Source organism: Pezoporus flaviventris, unplaced genomic scaffold (assembly GCF_033815535.1).
Source record: "Pezoporus flaviventris isolate CSIRO_AGI_PZ_B2104156 unplaced genomic scaffold, CSIRO_AGI_Pfla_v1 ptg000001l, whole genome shotgun sequence".
In the NCBI taxonomy this organism is placed as follows: Eukaryota; Metazoa; Chordata; class Aves; order Psittaciformes; family Psittacidae; genus Pezoporus; species Pezoporus flaviventris.
Window position 1 is genome coordinate 21,137,265 of NW_026892549.1, and position 24,309 is coordinate 21,161,573.

General features: G+C 43.2%; 1 protein-coding gene across 4 annotated transcripts in view; it reads left to right on the forward strand.

The window, feature by feature from the left end:
- Window positions 1-24,309, forward strand: part of MICU1 (mitochondrial calcium uptake 1) — a 107,298-nt gene that overhangs the window by 69,642 nt on the left and 13,347 nt on the right. For all 4 annotated transcript variants that reach the window (XM_061447302.1, XM_061447283.1, XM_061447311.1 and 1 more), the window contains 2 exons: window positions 3,518-3,715; window positions 22,569-22,706. In XM_061447302.1, the coding sequence (XP_061303286.1) occupies window positions 3,518-3,715; window positions 22,569-22,706 (336 nt within the window). The remainder of the gene's footprint in view (window positions 1-3,517; window positions 3,716-22,568; window positions 22,707-24,309) is intronic.

The following is a 24,309-nucleotide window of genomic DNA, read 5'->3' on the forward strand; positions in this document are numbered from 1 at the left end:
GAATACACAGCCGTGTACAGGTTATTGTGCTGTTTGACACTGCCTCCCTACAAGCTACTGATCTAGCTATGGAAAACGAAGTTTCCTGTTTTCCCAAGTAAAAAAAAAGAAATACTGTTCTTCCTTCTGCTTGCACAGTGCAGGAATACAGCACTCCACTGCACCAATCTGATAATATTTAACAATTCAAGAGTGTTTTATACTAGCTACTAATGTTTTAGAGTGAAATCAATTATGGAGATAAATGAATTCAAGAAAAGTGGGAAACAGTTAACCGCCTACCAACAATGTAGTGATGCCAAGGTACGAGCGCAGGTGTCATGTTTGGCTCTTTTATTAGCCATGTAAAGTAAGAATGCTTCTTGAGGATGAATGTTTCAGAAGTGCTATGAAGATGAAGGTACAAAATCGGATTATCTCAGATCATCTGGTAGGCAAAGGGACATTATCTGTGCATTAAGTCATATAAATGTCCTTAGAAGGGGAACATACTTTTGTTAAGCTTGTTACATGCGTCACTGCCTCTATATAAGGGAATAAAATTCCTGGGTAGCATCAGAATATTTTGGTGAAGTCTGATCTTCCACAGCTTTTGAGTCAGAGAATGAAGGAGCTGTTTTGGAAAGTGAGAAGCAGCTGGCAGTACTTTCGCAGGTATCACTATAACCTATTTGCTGCACTTCCCAAAGATAATTAATAGCTTCAGCAGGAGGCACATATATAGCAATAAACATATAACACACACAACATTTTGTATACTCTGTTTCACTCCTTGTGTAAATGCCTGAGTAAACATGAAGGATGGCAGGGTTTGCAGATTTGTCCCATACACATCTTACCTGGTAGGGGCAGCTGGAACTAGCCCTTCAAGGAGATTTGCCGACAGAGGTAACATCAGCTTAAAAGAGCAACATTGCTTTGAGGAGAATGGGTAGAAGAAGAAGGGAAAGAAAAGGGTCGCCAGAGAAGCATCATACTGTCCCTGATAGCTATGAGCTCATGGAAATGAATTTCATACTCGTTTTTCACACATAGTCATTGGAGACACCCAGCAGCGGGTTCCTCTTCTCATTAATGTCTGCAAAACCTTAAGAGTATTCATCAAGAAAGGAAATTACTTGCAGTAATTTAGCTAATATGCAAGCAAGTCAGAGGCTTCAGCTACCTAATAAGAAAATACTGAATTTCTCCAAGCCTCACTGAAGAGCCTCAGATTTTTTCCCCACCTGATACATATGATCAATGGATAGTGCTGAATAGCTCAGTGCCTGCATCAGCATGTAAATTGTTTGCTTACTTTTCTAGTTTTAATTAAAAAGCTGAATGAAAAGTAGTAAACTTGCAGGCAGTGTTACTTGTGATTTCTTGTCAAACCATTAACTATTTTCATTGATTTTTTAATTGGTTTTCCTTGTCTGGTGCAAAAGGTGGAACAGAACACAAACACTTAGGCTGAAATACACACAAAAGGCAGGGAAGCATCTCTCTGCTTCACATCAGAGTATGATCGATGAACTGTGGGGGAGGACAGCACTGGCTGGGCTGGAGGGCAGCTTCTTGCAGTGGTTTCCTGCCTTTCTTGGTGTTGGATGGATTGCCTAAGATAGGGACCAGCCAAATAATTTTGGCTTCAGTGCCTACAGATGGATTTTCAAACTGTAGGACACTTTTTTCCTTTCTTTTCTGAGAGAAAGCGTGGTGTAGGATGCCATATAAATAACACCCAAGAAAACATGCTCTATTGAACAGTCTGCAATGTGGTAAACATTCACTTCTGCAGAAACAGGGGCATTTTTCCAAGCTGGTCATAAACTGCATTGCTTCAGACAGTTTATAAATATTTGTCTCCTAAATGTGCTTGCAGGTCTTGCAGTTAAAGTGGAGCACAAAGCAAAATAAGGAGATGCTATTTACAGGGCAAAAATCCTTCCTTGCATCATAGTGCGTGTTTAACAAAAAGCCTCAAAACCTTTTTTTATGGGGTTTTGTTTTTTTTTCCTCTGACTTGATTTTTCTTTGTAGTGGAAGAATAGCCAGGAGTCTGTGTTTCAGAGGCAGCATTTCAAGTGGGGGAAGCCCAGCAGCAACATGCAGTGTTCTCCTCCACAGCATCCCCTTTGGGGTAGTTTCAACGCTCGCTCCGTTGTTAGGAAAAAAATGAACACACCATATACCATGATAACAAGGTTTTGGCATCCTTTCGACGGCTGGGGCTCTTGGCAGCTGTTTTTCTTCCTCCAGCTTTTGTCAACAGGAGGAAGAGGCTGAAGGTAAAGCAGCAGTGTTAGCTGGAGCTTCGGGAAGTCTCTGCTGTTGAGACTATGCTGAGTGCCAGGCAGCACACCAGGTAGCTCTTTTTTCCCTTCTTTCTTACACATCCTTAAAATGAATCCTGCTGCTGCCTTGTTGGAAGAGATGAGTTGTTACACAAAAAATAAGCCTGGCTTCTTATGTCCCAGCAGCAATCGTTCAGATGGGTAGATGCTGGGAAGGGGGTAGTAGGATACTTGGGGATGGAGAGAGGAAGGGATTGAATACTTGGCTTGGCTGTCCCCTTAAATTAGCACAGGACCCTTACAATAACAAACTCTTGATTTTTCAGGCTGTGGCATCCTTGATGTTCAACCTTTTGTTGTAGGGGTCAGGGAAGTTGTCCTGCATGTCCTCGCTGTGTGCCATAGCATCAGCTCAAGTTGAGCAGTGCTTTCAAGAAGGCACCAGGGCACTACTGAGAGCTCAGAGGAGAAGAAGGAGGAAGGTTGCCTGTGTGGTTTGTCTGAGATATTGCTCTTATAATGTGTGCTTTCACACTTGGCTGTCTTTGTGCAAATATCCTGGTCTGCCAGTAACTCAGATACTTCTGCATGATTTATTCTGCTAGTGCTGCCGTTGGGATTGTATTTGGCCTGATGCAGCCTGTAGGACTTTTGAAGAGCTCTTTGTTGCAGGTGGGTCAGTCCCTGCCTGCAGATCAGCTTGCTGCACAGCCCCAGGGATGGAGGATTCTAGCCATGGTAGAAAGCAGCAGGCAGCAAGGTGCATGTGCTTCTGGGTTAGAAAACCCCTGGTTATGTACACAAGGGGAAAGGAAATACAGTGTGGGCTTACTGAGGTTGGTGTGAGCTGACAAGGATGTGTAGTATAGTAAGAATGGAAGCTCCAAAACGTGTGCAGGTTTGTTTTCTTCCCCACAGTTGTTTTGGCTTTCTTTCCTCCTGCAACTTTTCTGGGAAAAAGCTGCTCTCTGCTGACCAGGCTTAGGATCAGTGCTAGAGAGCTAATCTGCAGACTGAATTGTTTCTTAAGAGTCATCTAAGCATTTCATACTCTTCTCTCTTTAAAAAGAACTGAAAAAAAACCCAGAGCCTAAGTTCAGCCAAATTTTTGAGTTATGTCTTGCAAGAATTATTTCAGGAAGAAAAAGGTCGCACATCTAAGCATGGTGTACTTTGTGCTGATACTTGACTAGTATAAGCCCCAGTGCTGTCTTTTAAACTAGCATCCTTCTTATTTTTAGGTCCAGAGCATCATTCGTTCCCAAACCAGCATGGGAATGCGTCACAGAGACCGGTCTACAACAGGGAACACACTGAAAACTGGCTTCAACTCTGCATTGACAACATACTTCTTTGGAGCGGATCTGAAGGGGAAGCTGACCATCTCCCACTTCCTCGACTTCCAGCGTAAACTGCAGCATGATATTCTGAAACTTGAGGTTTGGGTTATTTTTACATATGGGAGAGGGCAGTACAGCATGCTGCATGATGTGGTTCCTGGAGGAAGAGCAAGAGCGTGGGAAGGGTTCAGAGGGAATTACTACAGCTGCAGCTCTTGGCACTCATGGATCTAGTCTGTTGTTAAATTTCTGATGAACATTTTGGTGCCTCTGGCACTTGTCAGGAACATCTCCAGCTTTTGTCCATAGTTGCTCTTGTGGAGTTGAAGCAGCAGCCAGCATGGCTGTCCCTCCATGTGGTACTTGCCTTGCTGTTGTCTTGGCACTACCAGTGGAGATGACTGAGATGCTTTAGAAAAAAAGAACCAGTACAGGGAATGTGGGACATGTTACTACCTTACTGAGGAAAGTTTGTGTCAATCCTGATGAGTGAGCTGTGTCCTGGGATGACCAGGGTTTACAAAATCCCCAAAACTCTTCACCTCTGCTTTTGACCCTGCCTTCTTGTTTGCTTCACTATTCTGACTATTTCTGCAATGTAAGTGTTCAAGCCTTGTTTGAATCCTTCTAAATAGGTGATCTCTGTTACATGACCTCCATTATTCGCTCCTGGATTAATGTGCTTTATAAAAAATGTCATCCATCTCTTCTGAGTTTTTTTACTTTTGAATTGAATTGAAGGCCTCCTTTTTCCCTTTGCATGAGTTAATACCAGCTCCTAATCTTGTAGTCACATAGCCTGAATTTAAGCATTAAGCTTTAAAATTTGGTTCTTTTGAATACAGCAAGTACAGCTGTTTCTCAGTTCCCAAAGGAAGCTGACTCAATTAGAAACAGTGCCCTTCTCTGCAGCAGACTCAGAGGTTTGACCTGGCTTGAGTAAAGCCAGGCTTTTATTTGCAGCAGAAATGAGGATTTGTGCACAAGAAGATTGGTCCACACCTGTAACCTTTTAAGCCAACAGTATTCAGACCTCACTACCACTTCAGTCTGATGTATGACTGTCTGCATGCTGAGGTTTGTGTGATCCAGCTAATGAACAGCATTTTATTAAGTTCCTATTAAGTCAGTTGTTGCAAACTTTAGCTGAATTTATTCCCTTTTTTATTTGGACTTTTACAAATCTAAGAAAGAAACTTACTCAAGGACTAATTTTTTTCTATTTTTTATGAAAGTAATTGTCCAGTTCACTGACTTAATGTAACTGGTCTTTAAAGCAGGTGGTGTGGCTCTGCATTTGCCAGGATGTAGACTGGTTGAAGACAATGTGCTTTGTGAACTGGAAAATGTCAATTCCTCAGTGTCACTACAAATTGAAAAAAATGAAATACATTTTAAGGTTAAGAAAAATAAGCTGAAGCTCAAACACAAAGGGAAGGGAAATAGATATGTTTCCATCCTTGTAAATAGAGATGATTTTGTCCTCTTTCTCTGCCCAGATCTGGTTTCCCACTGCCATATTCACTTCAAGTGCAGGCAACAAGGAAGCACTTAAGTTTATTTTTTTACCCTCTGCCGGAGTCCTGTGCTTCGTCCATGGGTCCCCACTTACTAAGAAGCAATGGGGCTTTTTCAGTAACATGGTACTTTTCTTCTTTTCCTCCTGCAGCAGTTTAGTACTAATTTAGTTCTTGCTGATTTTGGTCAATTGTGCGTCGTCCTGGTGAACGTTAGTTGCCTTTCTAACGAGTTAGTTATTGCAGATATTTATGTCTTTAAGTTAATGAATATCATAAATGCATCATTACTGAATTCCTGATAGCACCCTTGAGCAGAGTGCTGTGCTGTGCTTAGCATTTTTTATACTTATTTTAACTGAAAGACTGACCTACACAAAGGTAAAAATTCTGTTCCACCAAACTTAATTTTTATCTAAGTTCATGATACACCCTTTTTTTGTGTTCATAGTTCTCATCAATTTAGGCAATACAGGCCTATTTCTGTCCTCAACATTATGCAGTGTGGCCTCTCTCCTCTTCTACTTTTATCTCTTTTGACATGATCTCCCACCTTGTCTCCTTGCTTTACATTTGATGTGTTTTGTTCATGGTTAAGAATCTTTTCAAATGTGTCTAGTGGGTTTGCATTGCTCCTTTTCCAAGGGGTGCTGTAATGAACTTCTTCACTTAAAAAATATGGTAATTCAGAGAGGAGACATACCTCACGTATTTACCTTGACCCATGCAAATCAGAGTAGTGAGAAGTGGTGCTATGGAATACTGTATTACAGAGCATCAGGTAACTCATGTAGCTGATTTTTAAGGGTTTCCCTTATTTTGTATGTCTGTTCGGGTAATGAGCCTGTGAGCACAGTGGTCCTTCAACAGCCCCATGCTCAACAGGCCATGCAGATCATCTCTGGATCCTTCTGTTGGCATGATTAGTGTTACTGGGTGTCCTGGGTTCAGCAGTAGCAGTCATGTTTCTCCTTCTTGGTAGCTGGTGCAGTGCAGTGTTTTGACTTTCGGCCTGGGAACAGAGCTGATAGCAATGTTTTGGTTTGGCCAAGGACTTTGCGAGCCTCATGCTCTGCCAGAGAGGAGGGGAAGCCAGGAGGAAGCAGAGACAGGACACCTGACCCAAACTGACCAAAGAGGTATTCCATACCACAGCACATCATGCCCAGGAGGTTAACTGGGAGTTAGCCGAAAGGACTGGGAGACTGCAGGGTTGGAGGAGGTATGGGTCGGTGCTTGGTCGGGCTGGGGGGCGAGTTATTGGTTGGTTGGTGGTGAGGTGATGTATTCTCTTCCCTTGTTATTTCCTATATCATTGTTATTATTGGTGGTAGCAGTAGTGATTTGTGTTATACCTTAGTTACTAAACTGTTCTTATCTCAGCCCGTGGGAGTTGCATTCTTTTTGGTTCTCCTCTCCGTCCCTCTGGGAGTAGGGGGAGGGAAAGCAGGGGGGGGAGTGAGTGAACGAGTTACCGGATTGGGTTTAAACCTTGACACTGGGAGACAAGAAGGACATGAAAGGAGCTGGTGGCAAGTGTGCCAGGGGCTCAGCTGAACTCCTGTACCCTCATCTATTCATCCTTTGCTGGCTTAACAAAATTAGTACATGGTCTGAAGGTGGGATGTTATTTTGAAAACCAGTTTTTGTTCATGTTTGGTCTCTGAACTCCAGAAAAAGCTTTGGTGAATTGCACCATCAGCAGGTCTGAAGAGTATCTTCTGGGGCTGGCGCAGTCCCTGAGCGGCACAGTACCCCTGTTCTCAAACAGGGATGCTTTATTTCTTCCAAAAGAAATCTACATTAAGATCTTTTTAAAAGCTGTTTTCCCTTTGGCTCAGGATACAGGTGTAGCTGCAGTTAATATGCTGGAGAACCAGTTTCTTCTGCTCACTGTGAAGGTGGAGCAAGACTTTCACAAGGAAAGCGAACCCATTTTCCTCTTACTGATTTTGATATTTTTTTTTCTTTTTTCCTTACCAGAATATTCATGCATGTTGTTAAGATTGAGCAGACACTTTCTCAGAGGAGTTAGATCAGAGAAAGCCCTGAACATTTCAATGTTCCTTATGGCTGAAGTGCTGACAGCATGTTTAAGTAACCAGTGCCTGGTGTTTTCTTCTTTCCTTCCATTTTTTGTTTGTTGGTTCTTTGGGTTTTGTTTTTGTTTGTTTGTTTGTTTGTTTGTTTTTGTTTGGTTTTGGTTTTGTTTTTTTGATGAAAATGCATTTTCCATCTTTTAATGGAAACTCAGCAATCAGCTTGATTGCAGGAAAGGGAGGATGAGAAAAGTAACCACAGCCAGAGGGAGAGGAGAAGCTTTTGATGGCTTATTACAACTTCTTGTGGTTTGGCTATCATGAGCAAGCCATGGCCACCTCCTGGTGTTGCGGGGTGACCCAGCTTAGCAAAGGCTGAGGCACAGGAGCCAACCCACTGAATGAGGCAGGCTCCCAGCGAAGTCCTCACTGTTTTCTTACTGCGTTCATGCTGCCTTGCATTAGTGCTTATGGAAGGACTTCCTTTCTTATTACTTAGTGTGACAAACCTTGATGAGTTTGTCTGGACAGGCTCTGCGGCTATAGTATATCATGTTAGGACAGGCAGTATTGGATTCAGACGGTGGTTTGTTGGTTTATTTGAGTGGAAGTACTGTGTGAGGTAAGAAGATGAATAGGACTTGACATCATTGTTTATGCTGTTTCTGCTTGTTAGTGTCTGTCCTAGATATTACCGTGTCCTTGCTGGACGAAGAGGCATCCCAACCAGCTTGTGGGTCTCTTCCAGCCTAAATTTTTCTGTGGTTATGTAAGGGCACATAGAAAAGATGTGTTAGCCCTTTGTTATCCACATCTGTGTCACCCTTGAAAGGCAACCTAAACCCTGCTAATAGCAGTGATTTAATCTCCATATTTAGTCTTATTTCCCCAGGTCTTCTTCTGCCAGCAGTGGGATACGTGCCTATGGCATAAGCCCTTAGTAAAGATACTTTTTTTTTTTTCCAGATTGCCTGCAGTTAGATTTCTATAGCACATTGTTTCCCTGATGTGTACTCACAGAGGGCATTTGTTCTTAGATGAAGTGGTGAAGCAGGAACTAATCCAGCCCTACACCTTGTAGGTGGAGGGCTGTCTTCCTGGAAGGAGATGCCATGGCTGCAGAGGCAAGATTGTGCTTCACGGCTTTGAGCAACCCCGCATCTCAAGTCTGGTGTGATCTAGGGTCTATATTTTGAGGTAGTGAGGTGCAGCTTCATATGGAGGAGCTTGCCAGATAGGTTGAAGAGTCAGATTCTCATGCAGCTGTGTGTCCTTATGCTTATACATAGGACTCTGCAGATTATTGTTTACCCAAGGATGCCTCAACAGGGGTCCCTCCCAGGCAAAAGGTCTTCCAAGTTGTGAGGCAAAGAGGACTAAAATGGGATTCTGTGAGAATACAGCAAAGGTACGACACATCATTGCTGCCATTCAGAAAATCATTTATTATGCATGTCTGTTCTGTGACAGGTGATGAGAGTAACTTCTTTACCCCGGAAACTCATGTTTTCATGACCAATGCTTATAAGATTGCTACGTGGTTTGGTTTTTATGAAGGGGTGATGGATGCTCTTCCGTCTGCACATATCATTAAAAAGTTCTAGATCTTTTTGGATCTCAACCCTGCCTTAAGAGATATTTTGGCTTCAGAAAGCATTTGTAATGCTTCACAATCTGGTTTTAGGGTAATAACTCGAGTCTGTAAGTGCCTTTCTGTTCCGAGTCCCGGTGCTGGGGTAGTTGATATCTAAGAAGTCCTGTACAAGTATTAAAAGCTGCTGTGTTGTTACCAACTTACTCTTTTTTATTTTTGCAGTTCTGATTTGTTTTTTTGTGGGCTTGCAGGCTGATACAGATTTTCAGTGATTTGTTAGTATAGGCTACAAAGCTTGTGGTAATGAGTTGCGTTTCTTGGTATCTGCTGCAGTAATTTAGGTGAAAGAAAAGAGTAACTTGAATTGTTTTGACTGGCCTGATAAAGGAAGTTTGGCAGTGTCAGGCTGGCTAAGCTTCATAAGGAAGGGTCCAAAAGTCAAGACTTTTTGGAGGTTAATTTACTATTGAACTTACATGAGACCTTTTTATTTTAAGTCACCTGTATGTCAGTCTTTGTCATGGTTAGCAGTGTGGTCTCACAAAGTTGTCCCTTACCTGCTGATCTGCTCGTAGTCAGCTTCACTGCTGGCCTGGCCACTGTGGAAACAATGGTGGGGGATGTAGCATTTTCACTTTTTTCTTACGAATTCCTCCTTCTCTGCATCCTGTATTTTGTGTACTTACATAGCTTTGCCAGTTCTATATCTATGTTCTTTATATTTCCCCTTTTAGTCCCCTACTTGCTTTCTCTTCCCTCGCATGGTCATTCCATATGAAAAGCCAGACCAGCACTTGTGAAGTTCTCTCTCTAATGGGGCAATTGATGGCAGATACAAAAATTGCTTGGGTTCATTGTTAGTGATTTCCTGACCTAGTTGCAGTGCTTAACCGGAGGTGTCTCTCCCTGCAGCATCTCTGATGTGCAGATGTCTTAAGGGATGGTTTGAGTCACCTGTGATGTGCCTCTGAGGCTGTGGTATGAAGTATTAAAAGAGAAACTTTGAAATCATATGGTGTGCCATGGGGAAGGAGAGAAAGACTGATCATTAAGTACAGAAAACCTGAAGTGTGCCTCAGGGCTCATCCCAGAGGATGAGTGATTCAGCGGGAAGGTGAGGTGGGGATGCAACACAGAGGACCCAGGTTCTGTAACATGTACTGCACAGCTTGAGAGCTTCTGCCCCAGGGAGCACAAGCGGTGTAGCTGGGTTGTGAGCAGTGTGAGGGAGGCAGTCCAAGCCCTGGGGGTGGTGAAGGGCAAACAGTGGCTGCTATAAGAGGGTATAGGTAAAGCACAGAATTAGAGCAGGAAGAGGAATATTAATGAGCTGAGAGCACAATTAAAAAGCAGCCACTTTTTCGTCAAAACCAAAGAAAGACCTGGAGCAGCTTGGCTTTTATATCTGTGTTTTGGTGTGTTGCCTAGGAGGCTCTTCTTTGCTAAGACAACAGACCAAATGTGTGCTTATGAACTGCCTGTGCAGCTGCAGGATAAAGCTGAGAATCATGGGAGATGATGGTGGAAAATCAGATCTACTTAATGAGGGGAGACCTCCTGCAGAGATCCTCTGCTACTTGGTTGTCTTTTTGTGCTACTACATACCAAGTTCAGCCTGAACCTCTTTCTTTTGGTCAATCCCAGCTGACAAAGCAGATAGGGAAAGAAGAGATCACTGGTTGGGATGTCTTACATATCATATCCATTTCTATCGGAGAATGAGAGAAAACACTCTGTGTCACTATTGTCATCCCCTGACTCTAGTTTCAAGGTATGTTGATAGCTAATAACTTTTAAGTAGCAGCTCTGGAAGGCAAGGGGAACTTGCTGTTGAGGCTTTTTTCCCCTCCAGAAGTCTTTACTAGAGTCAGGGATGGACAAAGCCACAAGTTTAGCACCAAGGAGAGGAGTTGTCAGGCATATTCCCTCAGATCTGTATATTCCCTCTCCTGTGTTTAATGTGTTAGAAGTTTTAGGGAATAGAAATAAAGCTGATGACCATGAGTTTGTGATGGATAGCTGTGAAGATGTCAAAGAATTTTGTGACATTTTTAGTTAAAAATGGGATCATTTGACCACGATGAATAGTTTCATGTCAGGGAACCCTGTAGATAAGGAGTCACAGCCCAGCATACACATATGTTAAGTTGGGAATTTCTAGTCAAGCAGTTGAAATTATTTGGACGGGTTATCATGTTTTTGATGGCATTCAAAGCTTCTGACAGCCTCTTTTTATCTTGGCATGTGAATGGAAAGGGTCATGTGAAGCTTTAAAGTTGACTGTACTGTCTCAGGGTTTGGGGAGAAGATGGCATTCAGGTTTAGAGTGGGATGTTAATGTGCGAAAAAGAAATCTGGAAAATAGGAATAAATTATGAGGCCATGGCATGTGCAGCTTAACAGAAAGACGGAAGGGAGACAAAACTGTCTCAGTAAACATGAGGAGTCACTATAAGGAAGATGGGGGGCAACTAATTTTTATCAATCAGTAACAGCAGAGCAGGTAATGAAAGGCTTAAATGTGCACCAGGGAAAGTTTAGTTTAAATACAAGGCAAGTTGAATTTCAGTCCCTTTTTTCATTAGGAAGGGACAGTGCTGGTGGGTGGGTGGTTCACCGTCATGGGTGAGGTACCAAAAGCTGTGCTTCTTGTCTCTGTCGGAAAATGCCACAAATGCTATTCCTAACTAATTCCTGCCCAGTACAGGTTGCAAAAGCAAGTGGTGAAATGGCCTGTACCAGAGAAATCAAACCCTTCCACTGCCTCACTCTGAAAGGTGGAGGAAGAGTCAGATATCAGGTGTGGGGTGGTTTAAGGGGCTCAGGATCACAAGAGCACATCAAGCGTCTTCATGCCAGCTGTCAGTTGCTTAGTGAGACATCCTCGAGGTGCTGGCCAGTGTGCTTCAAGTAGTGGGGGGCACACTAGCCCATGGGCTGTACTTCAGTCATCTCTATGCTCAGCCTACATGAGGACAGGAAGACTTTTTGCCTGTGTGGTTGTCTCCAACATACCTGTTGGATTGAAATCAAGCAAAAGCACTCAGGCAGCCACTTCTTAAATTTTGTCTTAGCTGTAAGTTGTTTCCACTCCATCAGCAGTGACAAGTGAGCAGTTGCAGTGCTACAGATGGCACCAACACACTGAGATTAATGCAGTGGCACCAAGGAGGTACCCAGCATCAAGACAATCATTTACCACCATCCTGTGGTCAGCAGTCAAAAACAGTCAGTGGTCCGTAAGTATGCCACTGAAGTTGGCATGGGTGTAACAATATGTGAATTGGGGTGCTGCAGCTGCTTGTGAGCCTTGCTGGGACGTCACTCAAAGGCACAGGAGTAGCTTTGCTGTTTTCTCATTTAGGATGGGTGCTTCATGGACTGATTAAAGCAACCATCACAGTGCTTGGTGAGAAAACACCCACTATGGTATATGCTGCTGTTTTGCTTATATTTGAACTGGGTGACTTAAATGTGGTTGATGCAGCAGCTCTGCAGAGGAAGCCGTTTCAGGATTTTATTGGAATTTCTATTTATTGCATCATTAGTAGCAGTAAAGGGTTTGGCTCTGTAAGAACGAGCTCCTTTGGTTTATGAAGTGTGTGTAAATCCACTTCCAAGCTCCCACAGTGCAGCATGCTGAGCCCTGTGCTCATGCACAGGGCCTTTTGTAGGACCTCTGCAAATAAAATCCCCAGAATCATATTTTGATTAATTATGTTGCCATGAGAGCGTGTGTGGAGGTTTGTATCACTGAGTCCATAAAAGTAGAAGGGATAAACTAGTAAGCACAGATGCTTTTGTTCATGTATGGGTCAGTTAGCCAAGACCTAGGTAATCCCAAAAGTTGATGGGCAGGAGACTGGAGTCTTTGTGAACATGGTGGGACCACAGCGGTACAGCTGCTTTAGCTGCAGGATGTACCTGGGCACGTAAATCCCATACAGAGGAAGGCTTTGGACCAGTGCTAGCTCATGCTTGGCAAGCTCAGCGCATGTGCAGGATTTCATGCTGGTGCTGGGTTTCTTCTTGTTAACAAGGTGGGAAAGGCAGGAACTGTCTCAGAAGCTTCCACGGCTTTTTGTTACCGTTTGTTGAGCCATTGCTGAGGGGTTTGCAATGTCCTGCTGAGCTGGCAAAAATCAAAGCAGACTCTTAGGGCTCCGTGTTTCCCATCTTCCTGTGGACCCTTAAGTACGGTGACTATAGCAGTGTGGGCAATGTGTTAATCACAGAAAAGTCAGATGTTTATCACCCAGTGTGCTTGCTCTGCCTCCTCCTGTGAGCATGTCAGCCAGCTTCTTAAGCATAACCCAGAATACATACAAATCAAATCCTGCACAACAGCATGCTAAATTCACTGTTTGGGAAGTTTCTGATGAGCGCTTCTTGTAGCAGGTATCTGACTTTTCTGCCTCACCTTTCTGTTATATGAACAGATGCCTTAGTCCTCTTGCTTTTTTTTTCCCTTTCAAGCTCTGAAGACAGCTGTTCTGCACCTCCGCACGTTGCTAGCTTTGCTTCAGCTCTTGGCTTTGCTTCTGTTGGTGCATTAAGGACATGGAAACAGCACACAGACTCTCTCTTTCCCCTGCTAGGCTGAATCAAACTCCTGCAAACTTATTTTTCTTGGGGACTTAAGCACCAAGGTCAAACAGAAACAGCTCTAGCAGGCAGTAAGAGAGCTGTATTAGTAAAATTGTGTACATCTGTTCCATGGAGACTTCTATTTGTGCTTTTCAGAGGAATGGTTTCACTCAGGTTCTGCTCTGCTGGGTACCGCTCTGCTTCCAGGCTCTGCTGTCCTGTGGGTTTCTCTGCTGAGGGAGGTGGGGGTCAGGAACTTGTACTCTGCTTCTGAACTTTGCTCTTTTTCTCATTCAGTGAGTGTCTAGGATGGAAAAGCTGCTCTGCTCTGTTCCTTGCACCTAGGTACCAGGAGCATTGTCAAGGGCAGGAATGGCAGTAATGGAGCCAGGTCTGGTGAGCAGCAGCGGGAGGTGGTTGCTTATCTCTTCTCCCTCTCCATCTCTTTGCAGTCAGGCTTCCCTTTAATTTCAAACATGTCCTTTTCCCTTAGTATTACCGATTCCTCTTCTTTAGATTTCCTTCCTTTCTTTCCCTTACTGCATGAAATTTCAAAGCACTGATCTTTTCACAGCTGGCAAGAAGTTATTTTGATTCGTAAGAATGAAGTTCAGGTGCAGCCATCTTTATGTAACCTTTTTTTAATTGCTCATTAAAGCATAACAAGTTGCTGGTGATTGGAATTAATGTTTTTCACTTTATAGGCAGCAGTGGCATTCCAAGGTCAGTGGAACTTCAAAAGCATCTATCAAACACGTGGTCTTCTGGGATTGTACTGCCACTGACAGATGTACATTTTAAACCTAGCTGCTAGATACTCACCTAAGCTGCTCTCTGAGAGCAGAATGAAACTGAAAATAGGGAACGTACTTGGAAGACTGGATTTTCTTCTGTGAATATAGTTGCTTCTTTCCTTTTAAGAGGAGCAAGCTGCTGCTGGTAGCGTTGGGAGTGTTTTTCCTGGCCTGATCCAGCTGTACAACCTGTGTTTGTGTCCAGGGATTCAGGTAGGAGAGGGTATGAATGGGAAGTCACGTAATACTAATGCTCTGCCTAGTTTTACAAGCTTGAGATATGGTTTCCAAACCTGAGGACTTCGTGGTGCTGTCTGCCTCTCACCAGGGGAGCAGGGACTGCCATCAGCAGTAGGTAGCATGCCAGTTCAGTACAGCTTGTGTTGCAGCATGCCAGAGCAGGAGCCACTGCAGGCAGGGAGCCTCTCAGCCTGCTCCAGGCATTGGAGGTGGGTCTTGATGGTCATGGTTTGCTGCTCTGTATGGGTTGTCCAGCTCTGGAGTGACTTTCTTGGGCAGGCTGAGTTCACATGGCCCAGCACTGCAGAGTGGTGCCCAGAACAGCCTGTGTGTGTTGGCTCAGGCTGGGTTTGGCATTTCCTCCTCTCCATCCGTCCTCTTGGCATTTCTCCTGATGTTGGTAGCTCTGATAATCTTTAGAGCTGTTTCTCTGAGTGTTTTTTACCAAAGAATGTAATTAGGCTTTGTTGATCCCATCCAGTCGCTCTTTGCAGGCTGCCAGTGCAGTATATATTAGGCTGTATCTGGAGCAGGCTGGGCTTCCCCCTTGCAAAACCCAGTGGTTTAGATCCATGTGCACTGGAACCTTTGACCATAATTAACTGAAAAAACTAACATTTTGAGACCTTTGATATTTCTAAATAAAAACCTTTAGAAACTTTTGCCTTTCTTTCCTTTCTGGCAGTAATCTGGTGCCTGTGCAAATACTACGGATATTAAATTTATTAACTTTTTTTGGATGAAGGAGGTTGCTGGGCTTTAGGAAGATACACAGTGTTTCCCCCCCTGTTTTCTTTTCCTCTGTCATAGTTGTATATGCAACTTGACAAGAGATCCTGGCAGCCTGCTTCTCCAGAATAGTAAACAGAGCCAGTGCTGCAGTAGTTTGCAGATAAATAATGTATTACAGCCTGTCAAATAAAGCTTTGAGCAAATACCACTTTAAAGGGTCATATATTGTGAATCTGAAGATTGCCCTATAAATCATTATTTCCCAGATCCTTTTGATTCCTTATTATGCATACCATGGCTCTCCGAACAGGTCACCTTTTTTAACTGCCACTAACCCTGACAGAATTAGTATTAGCAATATTTCTGCTATTGATGTTTGTTTAACCAGCATAAATAATCCCTCAACATTTTTTCTCTCCACCCAAAAGTCCTTTTATATTTTCTTTTTTGCTGACTCAGTTGGAAATGTGGCACATGTAAATTTAGTTTTTAGATGCTTGCTTTGAGATTTTTAGGGAATACATACTTTGATTGGTTTTCAGAAGCCTTCCTAGAAATTGAAGAGCCAGTTAAAATACAGCTATATATTTTGGTAATGTGAGTGTTTAAAGAGGATAGAAGTTATACTGCCGGGATGCCTACTTGCAGCTACTTTGACATTCAGGAATACCTACATAAAATTTAAAGATGGATTTAAGGGTATTTCTGAAAAATAAAAACCTAGTAAGTTGAAGATGCTGATTCTTGCATAGCAGGAGTGCTGTGCTTCATAGCACTTATGTGTATCCCTCTTAAAACTGATGTGGCTGTGTTTAAAACAAAACAGACCCCAAACAACAACAACAAACAAACAAACAAAAAAAAACAAAACAACAACAACAAAAGGCAAAATAAATGCCCTGCCAAAAAAAAACCAAACAACCCACAGAACCAGGGTGTGGATGTATTGGAGTGACTCGAGAAGGTCTGCAAAGATGATTGGAGGTCTGGAGTACCTCTCATATGGAGACAGGCTGAGAGACTTGGGCTTAGTTCAGCCTGGAGAAGGCTCCAGGGAGACCTTAAACAGCTTCCAAGTGCCTAAAGGGTCTGATAAGAAATCTGGGGAGGGACTTCTTACAAGGGCAGGTAGTTGACAGGAGAAGGGGGAATGGCTTTGAACTCAGAGGGTAGATTTAGATTAGGTATTAGGAAAAAAATGTTCACTATGAAGGTGGTGAAACATTGGAACAGGGTGCCCAGAGAAGCTGTGGCTGCTCTATACGTGGCAGTGTTTAAGGCCAGGTAGGATGGGGCTTTGAGCAACCTGGTCTAGTGGGAGGTGTCCCTGACCATGGCAGAGGGGGTTGGAATCCAGTGATCTTTAAGGTCCCTTCCAACCCAAACCATTCCGTGATTCTATTAATATTCTTTCCTGGTGTTTATAGACTAGCACGGCTATGCAGTAACTTTCAGATGAGCCTGTGTACTGATAGCTATGGGCATAATAGCAGAAAAAGCAACACAGAGTCTTGGTTCATCTGCATGCTCAGCAGTTGGTATTCCCATTGAAGGGTAGGTCTGAGGAATACAGATTCTTGTCCCAGAGTACAAACTGAGCTGATTTTCCCATCCTGTTGCGCTGGGACTGCTGGAAGGGTTGCACTGTAGAGGTGATTGGCAAACATCATGGGAGGCACCACTGCTTTTTTGTCATTTCTCTGGGAAAAGTTTGAGCTGTGTTCTCATAGTGCTGCATCCTGTTACAGCTGGGTGTGTGTCTCTTGCATTGACGGGCTTCAAGCCTCTTGCTGGTTTTGGTTGATCTTAAATGCTACTTGAATGTATGCTGAGTGCAGTCACTGGAAGGACATGATGGTTATTTTAACAATCTTCTTCAGCAAACAAGGCAAGCAAAACAAAGTAAGACACCATTCATTGTACAGACCAAAAATGCAATGCCAGGTGAGGAAGGAGAAGAAACCTCACTTATCAAGCATGAGATTTTTACAGCGATTTGTGGTTGTACAGTGATGCTAAGCCCTTTGTGAGGGGTTTGGTGCTCTGCTCTCCCTTCCCAAGCAATTGCAGAGCTGGTATTTTCCTCTTGGGCATAGTTCTGTCTGGTGACAGCTATGACAGTACTGCTCCCTGTTTTTAAACAGTTTTTGCACTTGCAGTCTCTGATTGGACAGTGCTTCAGCACTAGGTTTTTAAGTAGAAATTTCTCGTATTAATGCTATTGGTTGTGACAAATTTAATGAGAAGGGAGGAGAGTCAGCTGGAATGAGAGGTCACCACTCATCCTGCTGCACTGAGTCTCAACTGAAAGGGGCAATTCAGCCCTTAGCCCAAAAGATACGGTAAGCCAGGGCTGCAGGTCTGTGCTCATGGAGACACAATGCTGTTTGTACCCTAAACTTTTGGTTTAAATTACATTTCCTGGTTTCCCCATTGTTTCTCAGATTGAAAAAGTCTGAGGTGGGTGGTCTGAGTTTGTGGAGGCATTTATGATGCTTCATGTGCACAGTTAAGGAGGACTCAGAGGAAGTCCTTCTGGTGGTGCCAGATGGCTCCTTAGCCGTTGGAGCTGCTTCATTTCCCAGCAATAAGGCTTGCAGCTAATGGCAGAAGGAGAAATGAAAGGAAACGAATGTCCATGTTTAAGAAGTTCCAGCAGTTGTTTATTTTTAATAAAAATGTTGCTTGTGTTGATATCTCTGAATTGGTTCGGGCTGGATGCTTCTCAGAAGCTGGCATTTGATTTCCCAAAGGAGAAGGTGGATTGAGTTAGTGGGTGGAAAAAAAGTGAAGTCTGGAAACAGAGAGATTATGAGTCTGTCATTTTATGGTGGATCCTTGTATTGCCTTTGTATAAAGTTACACAATTAAGGGGATGTGGAAGAAAATTGTTTATTTGTCTTTGCTCTTCTCATGTGATGAAGCCTTTCCTCTATGCATTGAAGATAAAAGTAATTTATACAGACAGAAAGCTAAGATAGAACGAACCTTACCCACATTTCAGCTTATAGAGGAACATGATGGTGTTTGTCCCGTCTGATGATTTGGGTTGGTTTTGTTGGGTTTTTGTGTTTTTTTTTTTTTGTGGTTTTGTTTGTGGTTTTTTTTCGGAGGGGGGGGAGTATTTAACACACGTTTAAGATTATAGGTAGTCTTTTAAATGATTGTAGAAAGTATCCTAGTGTGATATATTGACTGACTACTGCAAGTAGGCTAGCAAAGCTGGGTCAAGTTGGCAGTGGGAGAGTGCTGTGCCCATTTCTCTTGCCTTCTTACTCTCCTGTGAATGCCTTTTATTTCCTTTCAAGTCATGTTGGTTTCTAATTAATTTCAAAAATACTGCTTATTATATTCTAAGCTAATTTTTTACACATCTCAGGCATCCTGGCTTGCAGTAAGAACACTGGAGAGCATTCTATTATTACTGTGTCCTTGCTGGTGTGCGGATGCAGAATCCACTGCTGGCACCAAGTGGCTGTGGGTGGAAGTTTCTCCAGAGGTGTTGGACTCGGCAGCCATCTGTGTTCAGTGTGAAGATGTTGGAGCTAAAGCTCAGAGGGTGTAGGACCCCCTTGTTCCCTCCCCAGTTTCCCTGATGGTGGGTGTCACGTGTGGGAGATGCTTCATCTCACACTGGTTGGTGCAGTGTGATGCCACTGAGCAATTGCCTTGGCTGTGCTTCTCCTTTCTTTAAGATGTATGAAAAAGGCTGTCAGAGGACTTGTTTGCTTGCAGTACATCTGTGTCCTCTGCCTTGCATCCCATCCTTGTGGGGTTTGGCGTCTGTCCCGTCCTGTCCCCCTCCGCCTCGTGTCCCTTCTCCCTCAAGTTTCTTTGTGAATAAACGCAGTTGCTAACATATCAGAAAAAATAGGCAGAATCCTGTCATCTGGATTTTTATTTTTCTGCATTGTCTTTAAATGACATCCCCGCTCATCCGTTCTCTAATTAATTTAAATGTATCTGACACGAGCTTGGAGGCAAGTTTTGAACTTTCTTTACCCGTTACCCTGACTATTGCTTTTTGTCAGTTCAGTGGTGTTTATATTTGAATTTGGAAACCAGTTGTTGACCAGTTCTCACTTGCAAGCCCCTTTCTAGGCTGGCCTTTACAAATGAACACCGCTGTGTGCCTCTGTATGGGAGAGCATAATGCTTGGCTGACAGAAATTAACTTAGGGCATCTGTGAGTGTTTTGGTTTAATGCTAGAGATGTTCATTTTAAAGGGAGGTAAACCCAGAATAAGAAGCATTAATTCCATGGGTTTCAGGCTCTTCTATTTCTTATGAATAATATTTGTATGGTGGTGTGACTCATCACTAAACCTCATGACCACCTGCAGAAATTAAAAATTGGAACCAGTTTTGGAGCACAGAAGGAGGGGGAATGAATGAGTTGGTTTATTCACAGGGTCTTGGGATGATTTTGTACTGTAAAGAGGTATTTATATAAATAAGTTATTTTAGTTCCTTCATCTTGGGTTTATGTTATTTTTATTTTGTCCTTTAACATAGTCTCCCAAATGTGCAATAAACCGAAAGACTAAAGCTCTTTCATCTCATTCAGTGGGTCTGCTTTAGGTGAGGCTTTTGCTGCTGCTATGATCAAAACTCAGGCTGTGGTAGTAGGATGGGTGTTCTACTTCATTTTCGATTAATGTTTCTACTTCATTTGCAATTAATGTTTCAAGACACCAAAAGTACTGCAAGCATCAGCATGTAAATTGTGCTCCACCTTTCAATACTGCTGCTCAGAGCTGGTGAGATCCTTGTACTTGGATATTGGAGTTATTTTTAACAGATGTTATAGAAAGGTTTGCCTCCAGAAGGGCTTTCCCCGCCTGTCTTAGCTCATGTTTTTGACAGCTCATGCAATAGCACTTTCTGATTTCTATTTTCCCTGTAGTACAGAAAAATCGCCAGTGCCTGGTCTAAACCAGGTTGCCCAAACTTAGAGTCTGGGTGTTTCGATGCAGCTCTGTCCATCTTTTTCTTTTGTGTGAAAGCATGCCAGTAGTACCTGCTGGGAAACTTTTGGGCCAGTATGCTTTGGTTTTCTAATATAAAAGAATTAGTGGGTGCCAAGTGGCATCAGGCAACCTGTTGGGGGAAAAATATCATGGGGCTATTTAGACATATTGGTCCAGCTGCAGCTTGCCACCAAGGAAATCCCTAAAACCCTGGAGACCAAAAGCTGAGAAGATGGCCAACAGGAGGAATAAGCATGTTTCCCCATTGCTTATTCTCTAGCTATAAACATTTAGTAATAGGTACCACTAAATAAGATAACTTAGTTTATCAGTTTTCAATAGTGATGTTTGACAAGCGGAAGTTAGTTTGCATTTAATCCTGCTTAAACCAGGGTTGTCTGGCTGCATGGCTGCAAACGTTGGTTGGAAATTAGTGTTATTCTTCATGTACTAACCTTCTCAAGGTAATCTTTAAACTGTAGATGTGTTTTCATCATCTTTTTTTTGAGAAAGCCTGAGTGAGGGGAACCAAATCACTTGCCAAGACCCTCTGCAGCACCAGTAGGTCAATCACTTTGAACATCTCTGGGTCATAGCTGACAATGGGAAAGAAAGAGGAGAACTGGGCTGAAACAATGTGTTTCCTTATTGTGCTCTTGTTAAGACTTCTTCAGCATGGCGTTTGAGAATTATCCTCCTCTATTTACCTTAAAGTTGGTACCAAATGTCAGGAAAAAAATGAAGATGAAAAGGCTGAGAAAGGCTGATGTTTTGTGGTGTAGCGCCCAAAGTCTCCCATCAGATGACAGTAAAAAGTGCCATGCAGGCCACTCAAGCGAAAGCAGAAGGTGCTAAGAAGCAGAATTTGTCCAGTTGGGAGCTGCCTCCTGCCAGCACAGTCCATCCAAATCTCTCCAGTCCTGGCACTCCCATGTATTTCAGACGCAGTAAGAATCACTTAGTATCCCACTGGAAAAGCAACAGAAGTCTGGCTGATATTCTAATAATTAAAAAATATTTACCCCCAACTTGGCATTAGCATGGAAACTGTAACACCTTGTTTGTAAGCAGCCTAGTTGCTATATAGCGTAGCTGAAGAGCACTGTATATTAAAAGAGCATATATCTGCTGCATCTGGAGCTCTGCCTGCACAAGGTTTGAAAACAAGGCTGGTGGAGCTGCCGGCTTTCATCTCCCCTCCTTGATCTTGGTCGGGTGCCTTGCTGGCTTTTGTGTTAGCTGTGTAATTAAGCATAGAAGTGCGATTGAGGCAAAAATGGTTAACTCATCAAGCAATATATGATATCAAGTCAGTGGTACTGTGTTGTTCCATAGGAACTGAAAAATTAATTTTGTTGTTAAATGTCACCTTCTGGCTTGTGATCATCTGTAGTTTAGGTGAAATGTTTCCTGATAGAATTGAGGGAAATCAAAAAAGGGATCCTGAATACTGAGATCTGTGAAACTGAAGTTGGTTGAAGTCTGACATCAATACTTGTAGAGCCACAAAGAGGTGGGGGAAGAAAAAGGAAAATATGAAATCTGGGTTACTCAGCTAGCAGAGAGCTGGTGCTGTAGCCCAGCACCTTTCCAAGTCAAGGAATTGCTCTTTCCTCCTCCCCTGCAGCAAAAGCCAGGAGGACGTGAACTAATGCTGGAGACATGGATTAATGGAGTAAACCTTTCTCTGATGCAGAGCTTGTGGGAAGTTCTGCAGAGGCTTCACAGCAGCTTTCGTAAGGGTTGGGACTGGAAGGGCTGAGGACAAGAAAAACTTTCTGGGACTTGGGTAGATGAGATTTGGAGGTATCCATGAGCTTTCCCTTGCTGGGACACTCGTATAGGGTTTAGAGCAGAGAAGAGCTAAAATGAGACTTAGTTTTTGCAAGACTTTCCTTTCCCGGTTTATTAACCACTGCTGCACTTTGTAGCAATCTTGGAAGCACTCCTACATGCGCTTCTTTTAAAGCATATGCTTGCACGTTAGCTCGGTCCTGCATGGATCTTTGGCTGCTGCAGTGACCTTTCCTGATAGATCAGATTCTGTGGATGCTTATTCAGACCTCCAAGCTGGAAGTGCATGTGAAGAATACCTTAGTATTTTATTTCTTCTTGCTCCTCTTTGGAGACCTGTGAACACTGGTTTGGTTTCAAGTTACAGGTAATCCTCCTGCCTTTTCAAGTCCAGATCTACAAACGCTGCCCTCCTGTGAGATAAAACAAGAAGGGTCAGATACAAAGACTTCTTCCAGAAGTTTTCCAGGGAATAGCACATAGAGAAAATGTTGACTTATTGATGGAGAAAGGCCTGGGGAAAGCAAATACTCAAATGCACTAAGATTTTGTCTTCCTGAGTGTTTCTTGCAATGTTTGGGATGGTTTTGTTGTTGTTACAGTGCCTTTTTATGCCCTTACCCTGGATGAAGCTTTCTGCTGCATGTCTTTGCTTTCACATCCTTTTCTTTATCTTCCCTTCCAGTTTGAGCGGCACGACCCTGTGGAGGGGCGGATCACAGAGCGGCAGTTCGGCAGCATGCTGCTGGCCTACAGTGGGGTGCAGTCCAAGAAGCTCACTGTCATGCTGAAGCAGCTCAAGAAGCACTTCCAAGACGGAGAGGTCAGTAGCATTCATGGCTAATTCAGAATGTTGTGGTGGGGGCAGCCAATCCTGCACCATGATGAGAAATGAGTAAGCAATCTCCATCTTCTTAAGAAAAACATGCATTAAGCAGTGCAGGGACACACACTGATTTTGCAGATGATAAATACTTTGCCAGCAGCAGACAGATGAGAGAGCAGTGGTCAGTGTGGCCAGTGTAGGCTTATATTCCTGTTAAAATGGATGCTGCAATTTTCAAACTTTAAATTTTCTGAATGGCACCCTGGGTCTGGAGCCAAAATAAATATTGAAGCCATGTTCCTAGTTACTGGCTCGACACTTGGATTAATTGGCTGCTGCAAATGCACAGTTTAGTATTTAGTTACTGACTTGAAAAATTATTTGAATTATGATTTAGAAAAGAGTAAGTTGCAGATTCTACACCTTAATTTAGTTGATTTAGTGAGAGACGTTGGAATAAGACACGCATATTAAAAGGATGTGCATTATCAGGTAAGGCAAGTATGGGCAAGTAAGGCAAGTATGGGCTGCTAAATTACTTCAGTATTGGAATTTCATGTCTACTTGTATAAAGAGGGATTCTTCTGTTAATTAGGTTATAAATAAGCAATTCCTCAAAATGAGAATGGATGGAAGGTCTTTGTCTACGTATTGGGTTGATCGAACTGTTTTGGAGGTTCTTCTTCCTGACATCAGAACTGACATTTATTTCTTAACTGTTTTAGATACAAAGTGTGTTTATAAAACACAAGTGTTGCCAGGGTCTAATCATTTTTTGTCCCTTTTTGGTGACTGAACTGGGTTCCTGTGATGTGCAGGAATCCTCAGTTCATGTGAAGCTACTCCAGTGACTTTTTCCTCCCCATTTTCTCTCTCTTTCACTGGTGCTGGGGGAGAATTTTGGTGTACTGAAGCAGCAGGGCACGTAGACTAACAGGTCTCTATTATAGAATCATAGAATAGTTAGGGTTGGAAAGGACCTTAAGATCATCTAGTTCCAACCCCCCTGCTGTGGGCAGGGACACCTTAATCATATCACCCAAAGCCTCGTCCAGCCTGGCCTTGAACACTGCCAGGGATGGAGCATTCACAACCTTCATGGGCAACCTATTCCAGTGCCTCACCACCCTAACAGGAAAGAATTTCCTTCTTATATCCAATCTAAACTTCCCCTCTGTAAGTTTTAACCATTACCCCTTGTTCTATCACTACAGTCCCTAATGAAGAGTCCCTCCCCAGCATCCCTATAGGCCCCCTTCAGATACTGGAAGGCTGCTATGAGGTCTCCACGCAGCCTTCTCTTCTCCAGCCTGAACAGCCCCAACTTCCTCAGCCTGTCTTCATACGGGAGATGCTCCAGTCCCCTGATCATCCTCGTGGTCCTTCTCTGGACTTGTTCCAGCAGTTCCATGTCCTTTTTATGTTGAGGACACCAGAACTGCACACAATACTCCAGGTGAGGTCTCACAAGAGCAGAGTAGAGGGGCAGGATCACCTCCTTTGACCTGCTGATCACACTCCTTTTGGTGCAGCCCACGATACAGTTGGCTTTCTGGGCTGCGAACGCACACTGGTGGCTCATGTTCAGTTTCTCATTGAC